Source organism: Heloderma suspectum, chromosome 14, assembly GCF_057233095.1.
Source record: "Heloderma suspectum isolate Gila_16-S chromosome 14, 16-S_ref, whole genome shotgun sequence".
NCBI classification, from domain to species: domain Eukaryota; kingdom Metazoa; phylum Chordata; class Lepidosauria; order Squamata; family Helodermatidae; genus Heloderma; species Heloderma suspectum.
This window is the reverse complement of record NC_139471.1, coordinates 25,647,926-25,675,455: the sequence shown is the minus strand read 5'-3', so window position 1 is coordinate 25,675,455 and position 27,530 is coordinate 25,647,926. Positions and strand designations below refer to the sequence as shown.

The following is a 27,530-nucleotide window of genomic DNA, read 5'->3' as shown; positions in this document are numbered from 1 at the left end:
CTACTCAGTAGAGGTTAAAAGCAGAGTCCCACTGGTGTGAAAGTGTGTGTTACAAGACAAATGAATGGGAAAAAAATGTTTGTTAAAAAAGACAAAAAATGTTAGGGGCCTCCCCCTTGACCTCCCTTGGCCAACTCCTGTTTGCTCCCCGTCTGCTCACTCTCTGGGAGCTTGCTTGCTTCTGTAGTTCCTGGACCAGCTGGAGCAGCTTACTTTGCACAGCTCTGCTCAGCTGGGAGGCGGGAAACAGACTGGTGTGGTGTGTCTGCGGAAGGCGGCTTTCTTGGTGTCAGGGTTGCTTCTGAGCATATAGAGTGTCAGAGTAGCTCAGATTCTGAGGAAGAGCTGCAACATGTGGGGGAGGAACTTTCCCAGGCTTTGGAGGCACAGCTGCACAGAGAGCCCCCCACACACACATCCCTGGGAGTGACAGTGAACGGGGCAGGCGAGGGAAGAACAACCTGAACTCTGAGATGCCAGGCGCAGACGCAGGCACAAGCGGGGAGTCTCAGGGGCGGAACTTCGGCGCTCTGCCCGATTGGCTCGGCGTCAACAGCTGCGCCTAGAGGTGTCACGGGAGAGGGGGAGATCTTCCCCTCCCACCCCTTAAGTTAAGAGAGCTTGCCGCCTTTTTCCCAAATGGAGATCAACCTGTCAAGATTCCCTTTTTGCTCGGCTGAGAACTCCAAGAGCCAAATCAACACTCAGACCAGAGGCTGCATTTCCAAGGCTTTAATTCCATTTGCCCTAATGAGGCATACAGATGCAAATTGCTAGAGACTCACAGACTACAAAAGAAACAGCCTTCACGGAGTTCAAAGGGAAACTACGAAAGTTGATTTCCCTTTTGGAAAAAGGCGGCAAGCTCTCTTAACTTAAGGGGTGGGAGGGGAAGATCTAACCAGCAGTGGCATGTTCCATTGAACGGATCTTTGGCACCGGGGCTGGGAAAGGCCTCTCTGCAGAGGAGGGATCCACAGCGTGGCTGGCAGACGTGAGGAGGCCGCTCCCTATCCTCCTGTCTGAGGTCGGGGAAAGGTCCCATTTCATTTCATCTCATTTCTTTTCCTTTTTGGTGAAAGCCAGCCAAGGCAGATGGGAAGAGAAACTCAGTCACTGAGACTGAGAAAAACATCTTCCGCTTGTGGGAGTCACATCCTGAGTCAAGGGAAAGCTCAATGTGGTTTTTTTTATTCTGCTTCTCTTGCAGACTCCTCCGAGGATCTGAAATTCTGCATCCTGTACCTGGCTGAGGTGAGTGTCGTCTGTAGCAGGATTCCAAGATCCATATTTGGGAACACCTTTATTAGGCCAACTAAAGCAAGCATTGTGTGAGCTTTTGGGTTCTCCAGGAGTCTTCATCAGGCACATCGATAACCATTGCTAAAAGGAGCGGGGAGGGGGAGGGAAAATGGAGGTGATGTTCACGCCACAGAGTCTGTGTCCATGGAACCCGAGAGTCCTAGAGGAGCTGGAAGGGGGCCATGAGGCCATGGAGTCCATTCCCTGCTCAGTGCACAAATCCCATGTAATGCCACTGTGACAGGTGGCTGCCCAGTCCCTACTTGAAGACCTCCACTGACAGGGAGCCCCCACCTCCGGAGGCAGTAGGCTCCGTTGTCTGGCTGCTCTGGCCATTATGTTCAACCAAAATCTGCCTTCCTGTAACTTAAGCCTGTTATTTCATCTTCTACAGATGACAGAGAACAGGTTGCGGCCCTCGTCAGTGTGACAGTCCTTTAGGTACTTGAAAAGTGCTCTCATATCCCCTCAGTCTTCTCTTCTCAAGGCTAAACACACCCAGTTCCTTCCATCTTTCCTTGTAAGACTTCATTCTAGTCTCCTGATCATCTTTGTTGCTCTTCTCTGAACTCATTCCAATTTATCTGAATCTTCTGACAGTGTGATGTCCAGAACTGGACACAGTATTCAAGGTCCAGCGCAGAGTAGAGTGAAACTTATACTTTCTGTGATTTTGAAACTATACTAGCTTTATAATCTAGAGATAGAATGTGGGAGGAGGCTGCAGCCATTCAAGTTAGGGCTCTGTTAGGTGCTGAGATGGTTTCAGGTTGCACCTGGAACTCTCCAGAGGGCTGCTGGGATGGAAAAACAACTATGGTTGACCAGCCATTTTTGAAGCTATAAAATCCAGCTGGATGTTTAAACGCTGCAGCCCCCCCCCCCATGTTCCACCTGAAAACTGTAACTAGACCCAGACTTCATGGCTTGAGTCTCACCCATTTCTTCCTTCTCCCCCTCCTCTTATTGCTTTATTTACCATGCCTGACGAAGACTTCTGGAGAACTCAAAAGCTATTTTCTGACCATGAGTTGGCCTAACAAAGGCTTTGCCTAAATAATGGATTTGGGGATTTATCTTACGGCCAACCTGGCGCCGACAGCCTTGTAGATAGCACAGTATCTCCTGTAACAATGTCCCAAACCTCTCTGAGTTCGGGCGCTCATCTTTTTCTCCCGAATCACATCCACTTGTGTGGAGCAGAAGAAGTCGCTCTAGAACACCAGCAGGGGCGGGGGCAGCGGTAGACTGAGCCTGTTGAGTTCTGCCCCGCCTGGGAGAAAGTCTCCCCAAATATCACACCCTCCAAGGAACAGCAGCAGGGAAGGTGGGGCTTTCTCAGTGGAGAGCTCTGGGCCCCTGCTGTCAGCAGCCGCCCTGTTTCGCGAGTCCCATGTGCCAGTGCTGTGCTGCTGCTGGCTCACCAGCGGGGGGGCGGCCTGGGCTTGACCGCTGAACCACACCGGCTCTGTGGTTCCTCAGAGCTCCTGGGAGCCTCTGTTGGCCAGGGAGGCCGCCTGGGGCAGCTCTGCAGCCCTCCTGCTCGTGCGTTCCGCTGCTGCTGTGCCAGCCAGCCACCAGGCGCTCACTGCCCTGGGCAAGCCTCCTGCCCTGCTGTGTCCCTCTGTGATGGGTGGAACTCGTAGGCTGAGGCAGGCTGCTGCGCCGGGGGGCTGTGGCAGGTCGCGGGCCGTTCCCCAGCGGCGCACATGAGGCCGACGCAAGGAATCAGCACACGGACACCTGAAGGGCTCCTGCGAGGCCCCGCGCCACCCGCCCGCAGCCCGTGGTGCAGCTGAGCATGGCCCCCGGCACTCCAGCTACCCAAGGCGCTTCCCAGCAGCTTCTGGGCTCAGGCCGGGGAGTCTCTGCACAGGACAGGGGATGAGGCCACGACTCCCACCTCTCCACTCAGCTCGCTGGATGGGCTTGAACCTGCCTCATGGGGTCTTTTGTGGCAGAGAGAGGATGTGGGGAGGGAGGAGGAAGCACAAATGCAGCCCATGGCGGGGAGGCAGGGTGGGCATGTCGTGCATCAGCCCATTGCAGCACCCCGTGCAAGGAAGAAGCATCCCATGTGCAGCATCCTCCCCCACTCCCACTTTCCTAGCAGTAAGTTTGCACAGCGTTACTATCGCCCAGGCCTAATCGAATTGATGCAAGCCGTTAATTCCATTAGCTGTGGCATGGACTGAGGAGATGGGCTTCTGAATGGCTTCTGAGGGACAGCACTTGGAAATGTCTCTCCAGCTGCCCCTTGGGGGGCAACCTGGAGTGCTGTGTAAAGGGTGTATTAGCTACAGCTGGAGCATGGCCAATTCTGCCCCCCCCCCCCCGCTTTGGGAGCAGGAATCGACTTCCTGTAAATCTCCCTCTTGTGTTGCTCCAAGCCAAAAGCGTGCGGAGGCTGGAGCTCACCGATAACGCATCTTGCCATTACATGCCCGAGAGTCCGTGCACCTCCGTGCCCTCCACTGCAATTCTTTCTGGGGCTTTGTGCCCTGTTCCACCTGCGTTCCTTGTACATTTGTGCTTCCTCCTCCTCCTGGGATTGTGAGCTCTGTTCTTTCAGTCAGGTAAGGTTTTATTGTTTTAAAAATAATGCTAAATGTCAGCTTGCAGAGAGCTGTCTCCTGCACACACAGGCATAACTTTTGCTGGGTTGTGCAACAACGGCAGCAACTGCAACATCAGTCTCCAGTTGTGCAGGGAGAACTTTGTGCTCTCTCTGTGGGGTGGTGAAGCTGCTGGAATTCAAGGCTGATTCCAGGTGTGTGCTTTTTAAAAGGGCCCTGAGATCTGAGCTGTGCCTCCCACCCCACTGCTATGGTGATCTCTGCACCACCTTCAAGAGCTTTAGTTTTAGCAAAGCAGGGGGCCCAAGGCTTGGGTGCAAGTCCTGGTGAGCATGTGTTGGCCCCTTGTTCTCCCCACAGCACGGCTCTTCAGCCGGCTCCCATTCCTGCTGCCCCTTGGAGGTGTGCGCAGGGCTGCCCAATCGCACAAGGCCGCCCACGGCTGCGAGGCGTGAGACCGACTCAGATGCCTGTGGGCCCTGGGCCTGCTGTGGCTGCAGGAGGTCGGAAATGACCCCCATCCACAAAAAGCCAGAGTGGCTGTCCGGGGACCTAGCATCCCCACCCACCCCTCCCCGGCCTGCGGCAAGCATTCAAGACACAGGGCTTCTTTTAAGGTTCCCTTGAAGCTTTTATTGCTAGCCACATGAGCAAAGGCCAACATCCCAGCCCGGAAGGACATTTTGGGGATTTCACCCTTAGATAGCCTAAAAATAATTTCACCATATGCACCAGGCGAGAGGCACGCCCTGGCTGCTGCTGCAGAAGTCGAGGGCAAGCCTGGGTGACAGGGGTCATCCATGCTGTTTGTGACTGAATGATGACTTTGTCCTGGAGGGCTGGAGCCCACCCAGCAAGCCAGCCCTGCTAGAACTCCAGCAAGGCAAAGGCGCTCTACAGCGCAGCCTGCGCTCGCTCTGGTGACGGCGCGTTGCCAAATTTGCGCTGGTCTCGGCGCCCGCTGTTGCGCCGAGGATGACCGATCCCACCGACCCGCGTGGCCTTTCGGCCGAGACGCCAGGTCAACGCCGCCTCCCAGGGAGGGGTGAGCTGTGCCGGCCAAGGGGCCTGGGCGGACGCGACGCCTCCGCCCGGAGCGCGATCCCCTCGCCCCCTCTGGAGGCGCCCGCGGAAGGCGCGGGACGCGCCGGCGCCCTCCGGCAGAGTGGAGCGACAGGGTCGCCGCCTTCGCCGAAGTCCGCCCAGGCGGGAGCCTGCAAGGCTGGGCCCCGGGGGGCGCGCGGCCCCAAGGCGCTCGGGCCGGGCTTCGGCCGCTCAGGCGGGCGGGAGCCTCTCGTGCGCCCTCGCCGAGGTGGCTCCTCCGGCGGGGCCCCTCCGCGGACCGCGGGGACCAGCGCAGGCGGGCCACCTGCCGCTCGGGCACGTCGGGCCGCGCTCCTCGGCCTGCGGGTGCTGCGGCCTCTGTGCCCCGGCCTGGCAGCCTCCGCTCAGGCCGGCCTGTCCTCTGCCCCTGTGTGCTAGAAGCTGGAGTGCGCGCTGCGCGTGGAGGCCCGCTCCCGCGAGCAGAAGAGGCGGCTCTGCGGGTGCCTGGCCGGCCGCATCGCGGAGCAGCAGCCACGGCCGGCCGCCACGCCGACGGCCCCGCCGGCGGAGGGCAAGGTAAGGGGCGCGCGCGCGGGGGCGGGTCCGCGGGCCGGCCGGCCGGGGCGCGCCGCCTGCCCCGCTGGGCTTCCTCCGCCCAAAGGCCCCCCGCCGAAGAGGCCCGTGCCGTCAGCGGGGCGCCCTCGGCCAGCGGGCGGCAGGCTGGCTGTCGGGGCTCGCGCGGCCCTGCGGCGTCGGGACACCCTTTGCGGCCTGGAAGGCGTTTCCTCGCGGGCCCGGTCGCGCGTGGTGGCCGCTGCCGCCAAGCCAGCCAGGCGGGGCTGCGGCCAGCGCCTGCTCCGGCGGCGCGAGAGGGAAGGGGGTGGCCGGGGCGGTCTGCGGGCCGCGCGGCGCGGCGCGGCGCTGCACCGGCCTGTGTGCGCGGCTGGTGGAAGAGGCGCGCTCGGTGGGGCCCCAGGCGCCCGCTGCCCGCTCCTGGGGAGCCTGGCACCGATGCCCAGACCCGCCCGCCGGCCGAGCCAGCACGGGCCTCTGCGGAGAGACGAGAGCCTGGGCCGCCGCCTGCCCCGCCAGCATCCCGCCTCCCGCAGCGGGCAGCTGGGCTCTCCCCAGGAGCCCGCCGAGCAGGGCGGCGGCGGCGGCCGCCCTCCCTGCTGCTCCCGACCTCCTGGCGCTCGCGGGCAGGCTGCACGGAGGCTCCGTCCGGTGAGCTTTGCCCGGCTGGTGGGACGGGGGCGGCCTGTCGCGTCCGCAGGGCGGGAGATGGCGGGACAGGCCTCCCCGCCTCTCTCGCCGCCTTCTGGGGGCCTCTCACTCCCGCCCTGCGTCCCGGGAACCGGGCAGCTTCCGCGTTGGTTCACCCCGGCGCCGTGGACCGCTCCCCGCCCTTGGCGAAAGCCTGGTCTCCTCTGAAGGCTGGCTGCCTTTTCCTTTTTCTTGGCAGGACGCCGGGGTCTTTCGCACTTCCCATTCAGGCAGGCATTCCACAGACGAAGCGAGTTGGGCATAATTAAGCAAGAACAGAAAATAAGACTGGCTGTGCAGCCACACTGGGAACACTGTGCAGCTCTGGCCACTGCACCTGAGGAAGGATTTTGTGGAGCTGGAAAGGGTGCAGAAAAGGGCAACCCAAGTGATCAAGGGGCTGGAGCATCTCTCCCACGAGGAAAGGGGACTGGGACTGTTTAGCTTAGGGGGAAAGTGAGTAGTGAAGGGGGATGTGATAAAGGCGGGGGGACATTTTTCTCCCTCTCTCATAACACTGGAACCCAGCAGGGTCCTCCCACAAAGCTGAATGATGGGAGCGGCAGGGCAGACAGAAGGAAGTCCTTCACACAGCGCAGAGTTAAGCTATGGAATTCACCGCCACAGGATGTAATGATGGCCACCAACTTCAATGGCTTTAAAACCATGGGATCAGACATTCACAGAGAAAGATAAGGCTGTCAATGGCTCCTAGTCATGGTGGCTACATGCTTTCTCCAGGATCAGAGACAGTATGCCTGTATACGAGAGCTGCTGGGGGACACCAGATGGAGGGTGGTGTTGCACTCCTGTCCTGCTTGTGGGCTTCTCGATGGGGCATCCATCTGGCCACAGTGTGAACAGAATGTTGGAGTAGAGGGGCCTCCCCCTTGCCCTCCCCTGCCGAACTCCCCTGGCCAACTCCTGTTTGCTCCCCCTGTCCGCTCGCTCTCTGGGAGCTTGCCTGCTTCTGTAGTCCCTGGACCAGCTGGAGCAGCTTGCTCTGCTCTCCTCTGCTTGCCTGGGAGGCAGGAAACAGACTTTAATCAATTAAAGGTTACAGACCTCATTTATTTTATTACATTTGTTTTTGTGAACCGCCCAGAGAGCTTCGGCTATTGGGCGGTATAGAAATGAAATGAAATAAATAATTGTTTTATGCCTTTCCCACAAATGCTCAGGATGACTAGCAGGTTGCAGCCATGCTGGGCTCACATAAAGGCTTCTTAACCCTGGAAGCAAATGAGCCCCGGAAGATGTGAAATAGTTATAGGGGCCAAGAGGGACTCAGCAGATGCAAGGCACGTTTGCCTCCAACACCGAGTCTCCGCTGCCCATGGCTAAATATCTGGGATCCAGGAAGCAGCATTCTTGGATCGGCAACGGCATCTTCCAAGCCCCTGGTCACAGCAATGCTACTTCTTTTTTAGGCATTAACCATCTCCCACAGCTTTCTAAACAAGCCATCTAAAATATTTGCTAGTCTCTGTGTTACTCACATTGAGGCTCCAAAAGGAGAGGGAAAGAAAACAACTAGTTCTCTTCCAGGTTACATGTAGTGCCCCAGCCCCCTTACCCACTATTTTTAGAAGTATCTGGAGGGCATGATTTAGCTAAAATTGGGGTGAATTAGTGGGTGGAGGTTGTAGATTTCACCCCACCCCCTGCTCAGTAATTTGGACACTCGCTACCATCCTAGTCACCTGGAAGGAATTCTCACTCACCATAGGCAACCAGCTGAGTGGCTGTTTAAGAACCAGACTGTTAACTCAGTGCATCCCTGAGTAGTTCTGCAAACAGGCAGTCATGGGATGGAAAATCTTCCCCACTCAAGAGCACACCTGGTTATCTCAACAGAACTTGGGTGGGGGGAGTAACTTTGAAAAATGCTTTTAGTCTGCGCACATTTGCACTTGAGTCCCTTCAGTTTTCGTTCTCCATCTTCAGGTCTCCAGTTGTTGCCTCTCTGAGCGCAGAGGTGACACATCTTGACTCTCATGTCCACGCGTCTCAATGTGCACCAGTAACTCCCTATCCTTATAGTGAATGTTGCTGGGTTTGTTTAAATGGTGGCTGTTTTGTAGAATCCATTGGGAGGGTAAACATTTCATAAAACATCCATACAGGTGCGTGACAAGTACATAAGACTGCTCTGATTTTCACCAGTGAAATTTGAGCTATATGGAACAAAAAGGGTGTTATGAATGTTCTGGGTTTTATGTCTAGAATGCTGGAGGTTATGAACAGGTGTTGGCTGCATCCCATATGTAGCACTCTTTATTTTTTTGGCTGTCACAAAGCACAAAGTCTCTTCTTCTCCCTCTCCTGCTCCTTCAACAAACCCTAAAGTTCTGTCATGTATTTTCCACAGCCCTGATCAGTACATTTTACAGACCACATAGATAAGATCACAGAAAAGTATAATTGTCCCACAGTCTGTTATCAGTCAAAATATGCTCCAGCAACCGGGGAGTGTGCCGCAGTGCTCCTGCACATGCATTTCGATGCGTGTGTGAGAGAGACAAGATGCGTCTACTGAGAAATAGAACTTCTAGAGACCCTGGAAAGGGAGCAGAACCATGAAGAATCGCGGCAGCCCTTGTGAGCATCTTGTACCAGTGGTGTTCTAACAGAGCAGAACTAGAGACGGACAGGGAGGGTCCAGTAGATAGGGGACAGTTTGAAGTGTATGAAGATCCAGTTCCTGAGGCATCTGCCTCATCACAAGGCCAGCCCAGGGAGCAACTCTTCTGCCATCTCTCCTGATGGTGCTCGCTGGAAAGATCTGGGATTTCTGTGTGTGCACGTTCCAAGGGGACATCTCCAGGTGTCCATGGTGCAGCACGGCTGCCCGTTTCGGCATCCGGGTGTTTACTTCCAAGACACCCCCTCCCCCGGGGAAGGAATGAGGCGTGTTGGAACCTGACCAGCTCTGCTTGTTTCCTGAGCTGGAGTCTTGTTTACGCACTTCAGCTGGCGAGGGGCGAAGGACGGGAAAGGGCAGCAGTCGAGTGCTGGGTAAACACCTCGAGTGGAAAAGGACCTTGATTTGCTCTGGGCCTCTGGGCAGGATTGGCGGCCTGGCTGTGGTAGTCAGAGAGCAGATGGGGACATGGCGGAAAGTCAAGCTGGGGTTTGGGACAGGAAGCGCAGAGCCGTGGTGCTTCCTGGCCTGTCTCCAGTTTGTCCGATCTAAAATGGCCCATAGAATGGTGGAAGAGTTGGTGGGGCCATTTGCAGACACACAACTGCCCCCCCCCACACAAATCAAGCTACACAATTCAGTGCCCCTCCACCCTGTGTGCCACCAGATGTATTGCTGTGAGGTGGGGAGGGCCAACCAGCGCCCAGCACTCTTTTTAGCAGCATCCCCTGTTATCTGTCCCTTCCCTTCCAGATTTCATCATTTCAAGATGTGGTGACTGCTGCTGGTTTGGAAGATGATTTTTTTTAAGGATTAGGCTGATTTATCAAGGAATGATTTTGTGTTCCCAGCTTTACTAGAGTTTTTGTGGGGTGTGAAGAGGAAGCCAATCGTGCAACCTTTAAAAGTCCCCCCGCCCCCCGTTTTGTCTCTGCAAAATAACCGTGAACGTGTCCTGGGCTGGCCCTGCCTGCTGGATCTCAGCCCTTGCGGGCTGAGCCGGCCGCTTCGTGTCCCAGCACCCCCTCTCCAGCGGAACGAGTGAAAGCCTTTAGGCTTTCAGGCATGGGGGTGGGGGGCATATAAATGACGACGGCAACAGACCACCACAAATGGTTTGGAGGGGGCCCCTCCCCAAAAAAGTTCAGTGGTTTTTAAAAAGCAAGAGAATACAAACGTTGTGGCATTATTTATTACATATTTATTGGTGTGGGGAATTTTTACCCCACTTTTCACAAAATGGCCTCAAAGTGGCTTATAAAAACACAAGCAATACAAAATAGCGAAATAATAACAAGAGTACATTAGGAGAAGGCCACTGCTGCGCCAGGAAGGGCGAGTCAAACGCAAGACCCCGATGAAAAGCAAAGGCAGTCGCAGAGCCCTCCGCGCTTCTGCCTGGAGCTCCGCCGGGGCCTGGGGAAGCGGCAAGGGCTCAGGCGTCGTTCCAGGCACGAGAGGACAGGACAGACTTTGCCTGCTGCCTGGAATACAGCAGAGAAGGCGCCGAGGGACCGAGTCTGGGGAGACCGTTCCAGCACCTGGGTGCCACCACAGAAAATGCCCCCTCTTGCATTGCCCCCTGCCCACGCCTGACATTTCAGGCACCCAGAGGAAGGCCTCTGAAGGCAATCCGAGTGCTCGTTCATGTGAACGTGGCCCGTTAACAGACTTCTGAAAGCACAGCGGGTTTCAGGATGAGTGCCAGAGCTTTTGGATCAGATTAGGGAACTGCGATGAAACACGTTCACGCACCACCAATCACTGATGCAGCTGTACAACTATGAAGCGCATGGCGCAGTGCAGCCATGTGTGTTGACATTCTCAGGGGGAGCCTTTAACTGAAGCGAGCAATGTTGAAAACGGCAGCACCAGTGCAACCAGTTGACATTTGAATAGGTGGCAGGTTTTCTCTGGAAACCCACCATCCGGGGGTCTCATGAGTGTGGATGCACCGAATAGTGTGACTGAGTGGTAACAGCAGGGGCTCTGCCGCTTATGGGTCTCGGAGTAGGGCTCCTAGAATGTCATCCAGCGCAAGTTTCCTCTGTCCTTGACCGGGAGAGACAGGGAGCCCTAGAAGAATGGGCCCGAGAGGGAGAACCAAAGCAAGGCAGGGATGATTTCCCAGCTGATTATGGGGGCCACCCACCCCTGGCCTTACTGTTGGGTACAAGCAGCTCTGGGGAGCCAGGAATAGAATGAGCGGCTCGCAGGATCGCTGCCAGAGGAGCCGCTCGTGCCTCGCTGAGCAGATCTCCCTCAAAGGGCCGGCTGGCTGCAGCCAGGTCTCCCTCTGGAGCGGTGCTGCCGGTAACTCTAGGTTGCCAGCTGGAGGCAAGGGGCTGCTGCTCTTGTGCCCGCTGCGGCAGGGCAGGCTGGAGCACAAGGCACTGTTATGGGATCCAACGTGGGTGTTTCCAGCCTGTCCACCCAGATACCTGGCGGCAGAGGGCTACTTGAGGCCGGGTCCGGGGTGTGGGCTGCTGTGGTGGTAAACATGGGCTGGAACGGCCACATTTCTCACCGCTTGCCTGCAGAAAGGTGCCAGCCGGGGTGACTCTAGATGCCTTGTATCTGTCACCTTGCAGAGCTGCTGGGCTGTTGGAAGTTGTCAGTGGGGAGGAATTAATTGAAACTGTGTGGCCCGCTTGGGTTTGTTCCTCTATCCCAGTATTGTCTGTTCTGAGTGGCAGGGGATCTCCAGAGCCGGGGGAGGGGGGGGGCATCTTTCCCATCCCCTCTGCCTGGTCCTTTTAAAACCAGGTGCTGGCAGGGCTTGAACTGGGGCCCTTTGCCAGCAGAGCTTGTGATCTCCCCCAGATGAGCGGGCCCGAGCGGAAATGGTTGCCTGTGTGCAGTCGAAAGACAGGAGGATTCTGCTGTTTTAGCAGCTGCCTAGAAGAGAGACTTGTGGGTCGGTGTGGTGCCTGGCCCCCCATAGGACAAGCTTCCCTCTGCTCGGCAAGGGCTGGCGTCAGGCAGCCTAGGGACCCTGCTCCTTTTCCCCGCAGCACCTCCATGCTAGGGGAAAGCAGCCCCAGTTGACTTTCTTCCTGTGATAGGCAGAGAGTCCCATCTCTATCTACACATCCACTTGCCAGCTTGCTATTGTTGTTTCTATTGCATTCTTACTCTTTTTATTGTGTTTTTATTGTTCTTAATATCCTACCAGTTTTATGTGTCTTATTGCTGTATGCCACCTTTGGAGCTCTTGTGCCTTGAAAGGTGTCCAAGAAATATTTTAAACAAATAAATACAAATAGGTGCTGTTGGCCCTCTACTCCAGAGCGCGTGTTTGCACTGCAGTTTGGAGGAAGCAAGCAGGAGCGTTTCTTTGGAGCAACGGGAGAGGTCCACGCAGACCCTTGCCTTTTCCCAGCTCTGTGCAAAAGAGATCTCTGTCTCTCTTCCAAAACCCCCTGTGGCTGCCAGGGGATGTGGGGCAAGGGGGGTGGGGTGGGGTCTCATCTTCCCCTTTGCACTGCAGCGTTGAAAATGACAGAAACCACAGGAGTCTCTCCTGCCTTGCTGTACTTTGTCAATACCGCATGGTGAACACTTTTTCCGGAGTCCGGGGCACCTGCCTGAGGATCCGGGGGGAGGGGTGCACACTAGCAGGGTTCCCATAGCCCACAGTGCAGACAGGCAGAGGATTTGTTCAACCAACGCTGCTCAGTTGCTGTGATGCTTGCAGGGGCCAACTCGGCAGATTGTTTAGGAGAGGTTCATAGCACCTCTAGCCCCCACACAAGCCTCCCCACAGAGGTGCCCTCATGTTCCGGCCGTGTGAGCACGCAAGCAATGCGGTCCCGGCATGTGCCGCCTCTGTTTCATGCTCCTCAGCACCAGATCCTTGCTGTGTGCCGTAAGAGGCAGCCTTGTGGCCGCAGGCTGATGAAAAAGCTGCTGATGTGTGACGTGCAGCATGGAAGAATTTAGGCCACATTAAAGTAGATTGCATCTGTTTGTTCAAGCTGGTTGTGCTGGCGTCAGGGCAGAAACAAGACGCAGGCTGACCAGATGGAATTACAGAAGGGGCAGCCGGCGGGGGGGCGGGGGGACCGAACCCTGCTGCTCCTTGCATTTGGGTGACAAGAGCTGATTCCAGAGATTGTTGCAGCTGGGAGTGCCAAAGTTCAACAATAAAAGAGGTTCGCGTAGCCCAGTTCCATCCATGGTTTCTAGTCAGGATACGAAGAAAGCCCCTTGCTCAGAGGCAGGCCACCTCCACGTACCAGATACTGGGGACCAGTCGGGGATAGTTACTTCCATGTCCTGCACGTGAGCTTCCAGGAGCGGGGGATCTTCCTGGCCACTGCTGGAAACAAAGTGTGGGACCAGATTGGGCCCACTTGGGTCTGATCCAGCTTCAGGGCTCGCCTTGTCTCCTTCTAGGCCTGCAGCCGGGCTGGACAGGAAAGTCTCTCTCTCTCTCTCTCTCTCTCCATGTGCGGGATGCCTTCCCCACCTTAGCCAATCTCGACACATTTGTGATTAGGAGACAGCCCTAATTACAGATGAAGTGCTGCAGCCATTTCTGGCGCGTGCATCCATCTTCAGGGGACGGACTAAGAGACGACAAGACAACTAGTGTTTTTACCGTTCTCTGCGTCCAGCAACTTCCTGAGTGCATATTTTGCCCCTGTCAGGGCCTCTGATTGAATTTGCAAGAGATTTAATTTAATCCAGAAAAAATATTTCCCATTTTAAGGGAGCTTGTTCATGTCCTGTTAAGCCCTTATCTGATGGGGAGAGTCATCAATAGAAGGCTCACCTAGTCTTTCCCAATGACTCTGAGAGACCGAAGCAAGTCTCTTTAATGGAGGCATTCCCCTTAAACTAACATGCTGAACAAAAGTAGCGAGGGCTCTAGTTTTTATCATTTTCTGTTGATTGTTTGTGCATTCCAGGATCCACCCATAGCTGGACGGAGCTTAGAGGGAATGAACGAGAACCAGAGGGCAAGATCCTGGCCATGACCTTCCAGGCCCTCTTGCTTCTTGGTCAGTTTGTTCTTCTCTGCAGGGAGAAGGAGGGCAGAATGGAGCAATTCCCCCTCCTGTACCGGGGCCTGGACAGAAGAGAGCACCTGCAGAAAAAACAATCAGGACCAGCTGCAGTCCTTTCTGCACATACTTGGGGGCAAAGAACGAAATAGTTCAGGCTCTGTGGTCAGTCTGGCGGTTGAAAGAAGCGAGTCTTTTGATTCCTGCCTGGCAGCCCGTCAAAATGGGACCAATCATGTGGCAAGACTAGTTTAGCCAGGAGGTGCCGTGGGCCGCGTGCCCCTCCTACTGCTACCGCACGTGTGCTGTGGCCCCAAAGAGAGCTGCTAGCCACGTGTGCTGGGCTTTCCCTCTGGCCCAGGGGCATTGCTGGGTTCTTAAGAGATCCAGGGCACAAGCCCATGACACACACTTCCATATCCAGTATATATATATCCGAGTTGAAACAAGGGTCAGTGCACACTTCTTACATACATACATGTGTGTGTGTGTGTGTGTGTGTATACCCACACAGATACATACATTATAGGCGTGCAGTGACCCTGGCACCTCAACTCGGACCCAGATTCAGTGGTCGGGACAACATCCTGCTCATGGGAAATTTAAAAACAATGTAACTTTCTCTCTTGGTCAGAATTGGATGATAATTGCAGGCATAGCAGCCCCTTGTGAAGGGATTACACCTGCCCAATGTCAGAAAAATAGGTGCAGGGTTTATTTTTTGTGGCATGTGCCTTTATATTTTGATTTTCTTTCAAAGGTAACTGCCAATTACTTTTTTATTCCTTGGAAGAATTGGATGGAAAGTTCACAATTCATTGCCCCATCAGAGGGGATCATGTCTGCCAAATTGAGATCTTAATGATATAGGGAGGGATATAAATGTTTTAAATATAAATAAATAAAATTGCAGAATGATAGCCACAGGAGTTTTTGTGCAAGGGTAGCCTTGACATTTTGAAGGTCTCCAAAAGAGGATATACCCATCTCCCTGTGTTTCTTGTGGACCATTGTTGTGAAAATTACAGATATCCTAGAGGTTTCTCTAAGTAAGAAACCAGCAATGTTTCAGAAGGATAGGTGCAGCAGTTCATGTGGAAGGGGAGCTCTCCAATTTGGGGGAAGAGAGTGATTTGCTTTCCCTTCACTTCACCCCCCCCCCCAAGATTTTTGGATAAATGTGTATCAAAATGCACAGGTTACAGAAGTGTCCCCAGGCAAAGAATCTGCAAAGTTTCAGAAGGATAGGAGCAGGGGCTAGAGAATTATGATGCTTGAAATCCAGTTTAAGGCTTTTTCATAATGAAGTTGGCTGGCATTGGAAGAAAGGTCATCTCATGGTCCCATCGTTGCCTTCCTGCAAAGCATAGCGATGGGAGCCCATGGTAAAAATGTGCCCTAGGACTGGAAGGTGGACCTGTAAGTCATTGAGCCCAGATTTGTTCCTCTGCAACCATGTGAGCCCACTTTTCTCAAAGACCTGGGTGAGGAGGAGAATGAGAAAAACAAACCCTCCCGTCTGTTTGCATAAAGTCAAATACAGTTCAGAACTTCTCTTGCTCACCAAAGGTAGTTCTCTGAAAAATGCCCAAGATATGATTTGAGTGGAGTAAAGAAGAGAAAGAAAGACCAAGACAGGACAGGATAAAGAAGAAGAATGGTGATTGGAAATGGAGGGTGGGGGGGGGGAGAATTCCCCACGCCACATGGCTCCTTTCAGAGGAATTTAGGGGGCTGTGGGGGGTTTGTAAGGATTGCACATATTTAAATGAACTTTATGAGGTGAGGTGGCTGAGGGCTTTTTCTTGCTTTTTTAAAACTGTGGAACCTATTTAAGAGCCCCGGCACCTTGGGATCATGACGTCCCATAGCCCTAGCTGCCCTTTTGGTGTAATCTGAGGTCTGCAGTTATTTAGGACAAACGAAAGTGGAGGGGAAGAAAGAAGTTTGTGGAGGCTGACTCAGTCCTTTGCTATGTTGAAGCTACTGAACTTCTGCAGAAGCCAAAGGTTCCAGTTTGGGGCAGGAAAATCAGATGGTGTGTGACATACCACTATTTCACACGGAGTTCTTCCTGCCCGTCCCTCTCCCTCTCATCAAAATGTCATTGCGAGCAAGCTCCCAACAGTGGGCATGTAAGAGCAGAAAAGCAGGGGAAGAAAGAACAAAACAGTGAGCAGAGTCCGGAAGGGAAGGTGGCAGTCTCCCCCTAGTTTAAAGGCTGGCGCATTCATGCTGGACTCCCCATTGGTCTGCTAAGGGAGCGAGTCCTAAGGCCTCCTAGTAACTACAAGGCTACCGAGCTCAGATGTGAAAAGCAGACTTGCATTAAGGCGGATGATGGCAACTGGGACAGCTCTAAAGATCCGGGGCACAGCTCAGACCATCTGGGCCCATGCCCAGGTGGGCCAGGTCCTAACAACGCCTATGTGTCTGGGCAGATTTTCAGAGACCGTTTCTGCCTGGGAGCGGCATGTCCACCGCTCGCCTCAGCAGAGCATCCCTGGATGCTGGGGGCGGCCGGAGGGAGGCAGGGAGGCAGTTCTGGCTCAGCCAGAGGCTCCCCACTGTGTGTGTGTGCTTGAGGGGCAGAGGGGGACTCCCAGGGGCTGACGGAGATTGGTTCCCCTTTCCTTCCTGGCTGGTCTGGAGCTTTTCCACCAAGGGCTCCGGTTACAAAGCCACGTCTCGGGGTGGCGGCCAACATAGACTGCCTCTCCTGAGAAGGTTCTCCAGGCCGCCTGGAAGCTCTTCGCTGTTACAGATCCTGCGTTGCAGCTTTTGCTCGTGTGACTGGTCAGGCATTCCAGCTTCCGAACTGGACTTCCCGTGTCGCTATCCAAGCCTCGGCCGCGACTGCTAGTTGTTGTTTACCACGAGAGTCACGGCCTCGGACAGCTGTGCCACATTGGCTCCCTTTTGGGTAGCTGCCACCCTGTGTGGCTCCCAAGGGGAGGGTGCCACACGTGGTCACTGAGTTTTGCCACCTGCTCTTTGCCGCCCAAAGCGCTCCCCCGACTTCTCCCGGCTTGCTTCTCCTTCCCTTTGTTGTCTCCCTCAACACGCTGGGCTGGGCTGGGCTCATGGACTCCTGGGTGCTCAGGGCAGGGAGCTGCCCTTTCCTTATGTCACTCCGTCAAGCACCATCGCAGCTCGGTGTCAGAGCGTTTTCTTCTGGTGCAGAAGGGGCCCAGCTCAATGCCCGGAAGCATCTCCAGTTGAAAAGACCTCACGTAGCAGGAGGTGGGAAAGACCCCCCACCCCACCATCCGCGGGGACCCTGGAGAACTGTTGCTGTCACTCTGCGTGGACAGTACTGGGCTGGGTGGGCCATTGGGCTGGTCTGAGGCCGGTTCCTAGGTGCACAGAAGGTGCGGCTGCCACAAGCATCTCTTCCCCTTTGCACAGGGTATTGGGCTATGCAACCCAGCGATCATGACAAACGCTGTGCTCTATGCCGGGGTGGGCAGAAAGTAGATCTCCAGATGTTTTGGACTTCAACTCCCAGCATTCCCAGCCAGCATGACCAGTGGTCAGGAATGCTGAGAGCTGAAGCCCAAAACATGTGGAAATCTACTCTCTGTTGTCACCGCAGACCAGATTCCAGCCTGGTTTGACGGTCATGGTCCCAGGATGTGGAAGCCTGGCGACGGAAGTGCTGGGCAGGCAGTCCACAAACAGAAGCCTCCGGGCTCTCCCGAGGACACACGCTGTCCTTTGGGACAAACCCATGCTAGGTCCTTGACACGTTTGGGAGTCGAGCAGCAGGGCCTCTGGGCAAACCAGAGCTGCTGCCGCCCTCGCAGTCGTCCTGGTCCTCGGCACTGCCCTTGCTGAGCCGCTGGTGTTTCCGCAGGGATGCTGCTTGACCCTCTTCTCCTTTCCCCTGCCAGATGCTCGAGCCAGAGGCTGAGGGCGCAGGCGAGATGCCCTCCATGGTCGAGGACCGGACCGGCCCCGGTGCCCGCCCAGGGACAGAGGAGACCACGACGGAGGCCCAGGGAGCCCCTGGAGCGGAGGAGCAGGGGGCGCGCCCGCCGGAGCCGGGGGCGCACGAGGAAGAGCCCTGTGGCTGCCCCGCGGCCTTCTCCATCCCCACGCTGCGGCTGGACGGCGCCTTCGGCCAGGGCGCGGTGGGCAGCGCCCCTCTGGAGCTCGGGGGCCTGGTGGGCCCGGGCGGCGGCGAGGAGGACAGCGAGGGGACGCACTGCAGCATGCTCGAGGCCCCGGCGCACGAGTCGGCCTGTGGGCCGAGTGTGCGCCCCGCACTGCACCGCCGCCGCACCCACAGCGAAGGCAGCCTCCTGTGGGAGCCCCGTGGCGGCCCCTGCTTCGCCTCCGACACCAGCCTGAACTTCGCCGAGGCACAGCAGGGCCCCGGCACAAGCTGGACGCTGCCATCCCCCAAGACCCTCCAGCGGCAGCTCACCACGAGCGGCGGCTCCGTCCACCAGCTCACCCTGCTCTTCGTCGGGAACCGGCAGGTAGGCGCGGGGCAGGCGGGGCGCGGGGCCCTTCTCCGTGCAGCGCCCGCTCCCGAAAAAGGGAGCCCGGCAGAGCGCGCGGGCGCCCCGCTGCTCTCGTCTGAGTGGCGGCCCCCGAGCAGCCGGGCACCTGGCCCGTGCCGGGGCGCCGCAGCCCCCTGGATGGCCCGCTGGGTCGCACTGGTCCTGCCCCGAAGGCCCCCGCTGCGCTCCCCGCGAAAGGGCCCGGGCTGGGCAGCTCAGAGCCAGCGGCCTCCAGGGGGGGGGCACCTTGCTTCGGCTCGCCCAGAGGGTGACCCGGGCTCTGGTGCGGAAGGAGCGCCTCGCACCTCTTGAGGCCAGAGGCAGCCTGGCCTCCATGCATTGTGCGGCTCCCCATGAGCCCAGAAAAGCAGGCAGCTCAGCCTCAGGCACAGGACTCCGCACACCCCGGGGATTTCACCTTTCAGGCTGTTAGTTTGTTCAGTGTTTCCAGTCCTTAAGGCAGGGAAGGCCGATTGCTCTGAGCCTCCCAGATCCAGGCCCTTCCCCAGGGAAAGCCAACAGAGGCCTGAGGGGCGCACTGGGCACCTCCTTGAGCTGCCCCGCCCCGCAGTGCCCCTGTCGTGCATCGCCTTGTTGCCTTCCGACCAGCAGCGTTGGCAACAGGAGAAGAGCCAGCGCACCCATCACCCTGGCTGTGGCCAGTGTGGGACGCCCAGCGGCAGAGGCCCGGGGCCTCGCTCCCTACCAGGTGCCGAGCTTTCTGGCATGGAAGCCTTGTGTTGTGGTTTTCTCATTACTGAGCAGTGACGATAACAAGCTCTACACATGGCCTGGGCCACTCTCGTTATCTCAGATTTGTGCCTTGGTTTTGAAAACAGATTCTGGGGCTAAACCCTGGTGAGGCCCAAATCCAGTTACACCCTGCTGTGGGCTCTTCCTGATGCCCAGTCCAAGGAGACTTTCTGTCCTGAGGAAAACCAAGATACCCAGCAGGTTAAAGGGTCACTTTCATTTGTTATTGGGCCAGCTGTAGGTGTAGGAAAGGTGCTGCATTTCACAGAGCTCTTCATCTTTTTTCCTGATAAAAAGTTTCTATATACTCATTCTAACGCAAGTTGGACTGATAAAATGTTAACATATTATTTTACCTATGTGATGTTTTCCACCCTTTGGGGCAGAGGCACCAGTCCCTGCACACCAAATCCCCTCTCAGGGCAAACTGTTTTCTCTTCCACCTGAGCCAAGTTCCTCTCTTTGCCTCGCTTGTGGAGCCGGCCTCTTGGAACCACGCTGCATGCAGGGGTTTGTGGGGCGCCACTTCCTCCAGTGCTAACTGGGAACTGCCTGTCCTTGGGGAAAGGCTGCAAGCCCCAGGGCATATCTGTTGCCAGGGGTTCCTCGGAACTCCGGCCCTTCTTTCCCTGTGCAGCAGCGGCTTCTCCTCCAACACCTTCAGCTCAGGGTCCTGCCCTGAACTCCTCCTCCTCCATTGCCAGCTTCGGTCTCCTTCCCTGTTGCTTATGGATGAGAAGGATCTTCAGGTCTTCATGGCCTTAATAGTTTTGCTGCTAGAGCAAAGAGAAACAAAATGAATTGCTTTGAAGATTCAGACTAAGGCTGGATTTTTGCCTGCACCCAGTTCCGACAAGTGCACGCCCCCCCTCCCACTCCTAAGCAGAGATGCAGCCATGCGGAGTGCTTGGCCTTTTCAGTATCTGCTTCTTCTGGCTGGCTAAAGGCACAGGATCGCCACTAGCATAAAAGAAAACAAGCTGTTGGTTCTGAAAGAGTTTTCATCTGTTTCTCACCTCCTTGTTTCTGTCGGATCTCACCATGAACTCCTACAGAATTCAAGACCCAATGTACTATGTTTTGCCTTTCTTTCCAAGTAATGTGAACGTACTGGCTTGTCCTCAGAACCCCAGGGCTGCCCAGAGAGAGACACAAAACCGAGCCATTCTCTTCTTCTGCCTGGGAAGTTGGGTGGGGCTTGGGTGATAACTACGGGCTGCTCTGAGCATCTTCTGGGTTCTGGCAGTTGTCGATGTTTCTGCAGTACACAGTGGGTCCGTCTGCTGACACAGCTTCTGTGGAGCCCTTGGCCAGAAGGGAGGATATTTCTAAAACCATTAGCAGCAGGAAGCTTCCAGAAGCGGGCTGGTGGAGCGGAGGCTGGGCAGCACCTGGTGCGTGTTCCCTGGTTTGTGGGTGCATGCGCTCTCTCGTGTGCTCACCAAACATACAGATTTCCTCTCCCCAGCCCCGTGACCCTCCCAAAGGGTACTAGGAGCTTGCTTCTGCCCTCCAGTGGAGACAGGGGACTTTGTAGCAGCTGCGGACAGACACATTCAAACAGGAGTGGGGCCAACATTTCTCAGGAAAAAAAAATGGACAAAACCTCTGAGAATTCCTCCCCCCACCGCCCCGAGGTAAATTCTGCCCAAAGTTCTCCGACTGTTCACCACTGTATGTGTGTGTAGGGCACCATTTGAGAAGCCAGCGTGACCCTGGGGGGCCCGCCTGCCTGGCTGCTCCTCAGCTCCCCCCCCCACATGCACGATGGCGCTCTCGGAAATAGTTCTCCTGCATCGTGCACCCTGAGCCCCAGTTGCGCAGCCTCTCTCACTGCTGTGCAGAATTGATCCTAGGTGAGGCTTTTCTTTCCCCTTCCCCTTGGAATTCGAAGGGCTCTGTTTCTCTTCTGTAACACCCTGGTGGGCCACGGCAGGCAAAAACAACAACCGTTTTTAGTCTGTCTTACAAGATGGCCATTTGTGATGTTTGCATTGCTTATAAAACCTCAAAATGTTTTACAGCTTTCTTCAGTCACCCTCACAGGTGGGTCACAATTGTTCCCATTTCACAGATGGAGAAACTGATGCTGAGAGACTTGCTGAAAGCCAGCAAGGCAGTGCCTGGAGCCGGGGTTTAAAGCAAAACTTGCTGAATCAGAATCCAGCCGTTCTAGACACAGGACTCCGGGGGCGGCTTCTCGCCTTCAGGCCCTGCGTGTGGGCTTCCCAGAAGTACCTGTGGGAAGGGGCTGCTCGACTCTGACCAGCAAGGCTCTTCCTGTGTTCTTACAGAGAGATGAAAGGGATGCCGGGGGAGGGGTCTAGCCACAGCTCTCAGCCACGGGAGTTACGCGGAGCCCCCATGTCGAGAGGCAGGATACCTCCGCATGCCAGGGGTTGTGGAGCGGCTGTGGCAGGGCCCTGGGGTGGGAGGCAGATTTCTCCTGGAGACCACAAAGGCCTGGAGTGCAGATGTGCCCCGGGCTGCTCGAGCAGCACCAGGGCCGGCGTTGCTGCCTCAGGAGAGCTGGCCCTCCTCTTGGGAGAGCTGGCCGTCCTCTTGGGCCTGGCATGTGGCGTTACAGGGGCCAGGCTGCTGCTTGAGGCGGCATCGCAGCTGGCCGGGGGAACGTGCAGCAAACCCAGGGGCGCGGGGGGGTGCAGAGCCCGTGGCAGAAGTCGCAACTGGTGGCCGCCCCCGCCCCCCGGGCGGCGGAAAGCTGCTGCCCGGCTTCCATAGCAGCCTCGGAACCTGCTGTTCCCCAGGGCCCCCGGCCCGGCCCGGCTGCCCCTAGCGGCCGCTCCCAGCATGCCTTGGGCTTTCCAGATGGCCTGGGGAGGCGCGGGGCGGGGGCCGCAGCACGAGCTCCGGTAAGGCGGGCGCCAGGAGCGGCTTCACCCTGGGTGTGTCAGCAGAGGCGCTGTCGGGGGTCTCCGCACCCGCCAGGTTCCTGCAAGCCAGCAGGCAAGGAATGGTGGCTCCTCCTCCTGGGCTGCTCGCGTGAGGGAGAGCGCCGGACCGCGGTGCCGCTTCAGTCCTCCTGGGCGGAAGAGAGTCGGCCGCAGCGGCCTCAGCAGAAGCGGCGTCCATCCTCGGTGCTCGGGGCACGAGGGAGCCGCCGCCGGGAGCCGGAGGAGCGCTGGGCGCAGAATAGCCGTCCCGCCCCGCAAGGTGGTTCCTGCTGATTTCGGGGGTTCCTCGCCAAAAAATGGCAGCCTGAGAGCGTGAGCTGGGCGATGTCCCTGGGTCAGACCTCGCTTGGCCATGAATCCGTTTTCGGCAAGTCACGCGCAATCGGTCCGTTCCCCCCCTGCTGCACAAGGGTTGTGCGGGTGTTGGGAGAGTTGACGGCTGCCTGCCAGAGGCACTCTGAATGTTCAAGAGCGTGAGGCGCATGTTTCTGCGGGGCAGAGCTATGGGGCGTGCACCATTTTAAGGGCACCGGAATGTGCCTTGGACCAGGTGAGGCTATTCGTGCCGTGGCTGCTCTGACAGGCGTGGGCGCTCCGGGGCCTCAGGCGGGGGGAAGGGGTCTTCCTGGCCCCTGCTACCTGGAAGGGGTGGGGACAGAACCTGGGGCCTCCTGCATGCAAGGCGGGTAGGCGCTTGACACCGAGCGACGCCCCCCCATTTAATCCCCTAAGCGCTAGAAATCCGATTTTTGGAAAAGAAGAAGAGCTAAGGCCCAGCGCCAGCCTGTCCTTTCATGCGGTGCAGTTATGGAATAGACACTGTGCCCCCATTGCCACCGCCGCCATCCATGCTGTCGGTGCGCCTGTCGCTGCAGGCCTCATCCAGTCAAATCCCTAAATCATGAAGCAGAAAGAGGGCCAAAGGCTATGTGGTCCCCCCACCCCTGCCGCTACCCAAAGGTCAGCCTGCCCACCAGCAGCAGCCTGCTCCCCCCAACCCGCCGATGTAAGCCAGGGGGCAGAAGGGCAAAGACGGTGCCCTTCTGCCACCCGCCTTCCCATGGGCAACAAGCAGCCACCATCCCCTCGGCACCAGGGGCAGCGGTATGTGCCCGGGTGGCGGCAGCTGCTGCTGAGGGGCCCGGCCTGGCCAGCTCCCGTCTCCTTTTTGGCTCTGCGTGGAAGTAGGACGTTCCCCCTGCCCAGCAATGGGAGGAAACAGTTGGCGCACACCGAGTGGGCGCGGGGCCCGCCGGAGAGGGGGGCCGCCTGAGCCCGTGAACTCCGGAAGCATCACTGGTGGGGCAGGGAGCCTCGAGAGCTCGGTCTCAGGGTGCTTGGCCGGGGAGACGTTCCCACGGCTGGCCTGGGGCCAGGGGCATAGAGATGAATGGGCGGGGGTGGGGGGGCGGGCCCTCCTCGCGAGCTCACCGAGTTTGCTGTGTAAGTGTTGGATTTGGCTCATTTTAACTGGTTCACGCTCATGTTTGTGTAAAACTGGTTTATGAATGTATCGACGTGATATACCAAATTGTTTGCTTTATGCTGTAAGCCTTGGGAAGACTGCAGTCTTGAAAGGCGGCTAAGAAATGCATTAGATGAATAGTTAGAATTTAAACTCTCCTTCGGCAGCAATTCTACACACGCTTACTTGTGAATGAACGCCACTGAGCCAGGGGCGCATTCAGATTATCGCAGGAAGCCCAGACGGCGACGTGTTCCACTTGTGACCCTCCTGTGTTTTCCCACAGCTTCCTCTGGCTTTTATTTTTCCACCAAAAAACAACAACGCAGTTAAGGTTCAAAAGGCGGAATGCACAGTATCTTTGTACAGGCAGCGCCAGGAGCTGCCTGTCTGGAAGTGCCCACGGTGGGGTGTATTTCTTCTGAGTAAACACATCGGATTGGGTTGCGCATCAGGGTTTTTCTTTCCATCTCAGCATTTTGAACTAGTGATGCTGTTGCTTAGGGTTACTTTTCCAAGTGGAAAAGTATTGGGTTTTGGCAAATTAATGCTTTAAAATTCATCAGTCTGTGTGTGTGTTCCCATTTAGTTGTATATATTTTGCTGCCGCCTCCTCATGGTGTCTGATGCAGGTCTGTGGCCAGAAAATTCATGGTGAGGCAGGCCGGAATTATTGCAGAACAGTGTTAACATAAATACAGAATAAGATATTTAAACTTATTTAATTGTAAAGCTTCTTAGTGAGCAATCAGGTAGAATCTGAGCTGCTTTCTTTTCCCTTATTTCTCTACAAGTAAAAGAGGCTAGAGAGTTATTCTCTTTTAAAATGAAAGCTAAACATTCAGGGAGGAGGATATTTCAGAGGGGGCCAAGCCCCCATATCACTTTCCCCCAGCCTTGTTGTTCTGATGTTTTACACAAAAATAATTACAAAATGAATTACGCCCAGTAATCAGTGAAATACCCACAACAACTCAGGCTTTGCACGACTGATTTTGCAAGAGCCATCTCGTAAAGCGGCTTCCTCTTTGTTTTGTCAAAGCCCTTCTTCAGCCCCCAGTAACGTTGTCTGACATTGGCATAAACTAACGTCGGCATAAACTCCCATTTGGTGAGTCTGGCTTTTAACATTTTCAGCTACCATGGACTTGAAGCAGGGATGACAGTGTGGGTCAAAATTTGAAATAAATAAAATATATACTACTTTTCAATCAGTAATTTATTCAGAGTTTTCAATATCTATAACAATGAATAATAACTAACATTGGAACAAAACCTTTAAAGTTTTTAAAAATAGATATATCATCCCTGCTACGTAACTCTCGGGATAAAAGGAAGCATGTGCCAGTCCCATTGTGCCCCTGTTGCTCAGTCTTGGGTTTTCCATCCGATAAACAGGAAGAACAGGAAAAAGGCAGAGACAAAAGGGAAAGCGGGGGGGGGGGGTCTGCCCAGCAAGGGGTTCCAGCGATCGGGGCTCCGCAGTGGTTGTTTGGCAGCCACGCTGAGGTGGTGGAAGCACTAGAAAGTCCTCCCGTCCGCCACGAATCGCGTGCCAGGTCTTCCTCATAGGTGTCTCTCCTCCCAGGGGAGTCCTGCTCACCTCATCATGCACATTCTCCTCCCCCTGCAGCAGCAGCAGCACCAGCTCTACACGCCAGATCCGGAATGTGCCTGCGACAGAGGAGCTGGAGCTGCCCGCAAGAACAAGAACCTGTAAGTGTGCGGTGCAACACACACACACACACACCCCGAAGAGGGCTGAGGCCACGCTGGAGATTGCGATGTTGGCGCCCGTGGCCATGGCATGGAAACCCTCCATTTCCACCCAAGATTTGCCCGCTAGTGATGGCAAAAGCAGCCAGAGGCTCTTTCCTTCAAAATTACTGTGAATGGAGGGTGGGCTGGGTTTATTGGTGAGGGAAAAGCACTTTCCACATGCTTATGTGCCCTCATTACTTCACGTCTTTTAGGGCTGACGGTGTGTTCATGGGCAGTGTTTATTCATCCCTGAAGGAAAAGCACTCTATTCATGCTCAGGGGACCTTTCTGTTACTGGGGGTGGGGGGAGTTTCCGTCTCAGTCTTTGCATGGTGCGGCACATCTCACACATGTGCTGCGTAAGGGCCAGGCCAGGCATCTGCCAGCCCCCAGCCTCCTCTCCAAAGCAGGGGTGGGCAGAAGGTAGATCTCCAAGTTATTTGCAGTAGATGGGCAAGAATTTCTGGCTCCCAGCAGCAGCAAGAAAATGATTCCATGCTGCTCTAAATTACACTGCGGAGAGAAAAAATGCTTGAGGTAACCCAGCGTGGGCTTTTGTGCGGAAGGACTGTGAGCTCCGCGCAGTTCTGGTGCTCCAAACAAATCCCTGGGATCCGAGTTCTTTGATTCTATGGGCGGGTCTTTTGCGCCTGGCTCTATTCGTGGATTGTGGGGTTTGAGCAAAAACAAAACTGTCCTGCGAGCCCGAAGCCTGCCTGCCCCTGCCGCAAGCAGTCCAGATCAACACACACAGCCCCAGCCGGACGCAGAGAGGCCCACGGGATAGCACAGGCACAGGGGGGCGTCGCGCAGGCAACTCGGCCCTCCCGCTGCCAGGAGGAAGCCATCGGCCGTGTCGCTAGCAGGGGCAGCTTCCCTGTGCAGCATTCGTCCTCCTCCCGTTTGCGGCTCTGGCATTCATACATGGGGATCCTTCGCCAAGGGGGCCAGCAAGGGCAGCCGAAGAGCCTGAAGCTGGATTCAGCCAGTGCCGCCGCCTCTTCTGCGATGCCGTTTCCCAACCAGGTGCCCAGAGAGGAGGCCCACAAGCCGGCTGTGAACAGCCCCTCCGTTGTTTGCCACCAGCATCCGGAGGCGCCCTGCCCCTGGCCAATCCTGTGTTGCGAACGCGTACCCCACGCGTGGAGCTGCATGGAGACCAAACTGTGCCAAGAGGGCAGTGTCAGCAGGTGAAGGGAGACCCCAAGGTTTGCAGAAGGACAACATACCTTTAGGGGGGAATCTCTTCAGAGGGGAACCCCAGAAATAGCCCAGTGAGGACTGAGCGTGTTCAGTGGGCACAGAATGCTGTTTGGCAGTTGAGGGATCAGGAGTGGAATGGAGTCTCCTGGAAGAGGACGTGGCTGGCCAGAACCCTGAACAGGAGCAGCGCAGCAGCAGCAGCACTCTGTTGCAGGTCCTGGGTGTAATAAGACTAATGGGACAGGGAGCCACTCCCTCAGCTCTCATGGCTCACAACAGAGAAGAGCATCCAATCCCTGACGCTGGATCAGCCCAAAGGAGCCTGTCCCGCACAGGAGCCAGCTGGCCTGCAGCCTCTGGGAAGTCCACAAGCAACGGCCCTCCGCCATTGCGTGCCCCCCAACATCTGGCATGCAGCTGCGAACTGGCCTCTGGCGGTTCTTTTTAGCCACCCTGGCCAGGAGGCACCGATAGACCCCTCCTCCTCTGCGCATTTTGTCTGGAAACACATTGCCCTCATTTTGCTTGTTTGTAAAAGCTGCTTCATGTCGGCCCAGAAAGGTGCTCTCTACATGATCAAAAGCACTTTGCCTCCAAGGCCTTACAAAATTAGCTCTGCTGGCAGCAAGGAAAACTCTGCATATGCTCAGATGTAGCCTCCCAGGGCTCCGCACGTCTTGAAAATGAAAGGTGGTGCTGCTCACCGCAGGAAAACGTGCCTGTGCCGAGGAGCCTGGCCCCGTGGCTGCGGGACATGCGCCTGGCAAGCACGCGCCGGCTGGCTGCTGCTGCACCCTGGGCCAGCGCGCCCGTGCCTCGCTGCTGCCGCCCGGCCTGGCCATGTCTCCCGTGAGCCACACGACAGCCCTTGCGGGGGCGGCGGGAGCCTGACCTTGGGGGGCTTGGTCCAGGCCTCCCCGGGGCCGGCCTGGCGCCGGCGGTTGCACGCCGCCCCCGCACGGCCTCTCACTGGCTCCAGCAGCACCTGCTCCAGAAGGCGCGCAGGATCCTGGGGGCAGAGGGCCGCCACACGTGTCTGGAGCAGCCCTCAGGCGGCCCACGGCCCCCCGTAGGGCATGTGCAGCAG

At 56.4% G+C, this 27,530-nt stretch overlaps 1 protein-coding gene across 2 annotated transcripts in view; it reads left to right on the top strand.

Annotated features, from left to right (window-relative positions):
* Positions 1-27,530, top strand: part of RGS3 (regulator of G protein signaling 3) — a 78,738-nt gene that overhangs the window by 28,195 nt on the left and 23,013 nt on the right. For both annotated transcript variants that reach the window (XM_084821201.1, XM_084821200.1), the window contains exons 9-12: positions 1,211-1,254; positions 5,361-5,498; positions 17,732-18,322; positions 25,113-25,195. In XM_084821201.1, the coding sequence (XP_084677327.1) occupies positions 1,211-1,254; positions 5,361-5,498; positions 17,732-18,322; positions 25,113-25,195 (856 nt within the window). The remainder of the gene's footprint in view (positions 1-1,210; positions 1,255-5,360; positions 5,499-17,731; positions 18,323-25,112; positions 25,196-27,530) is intronic.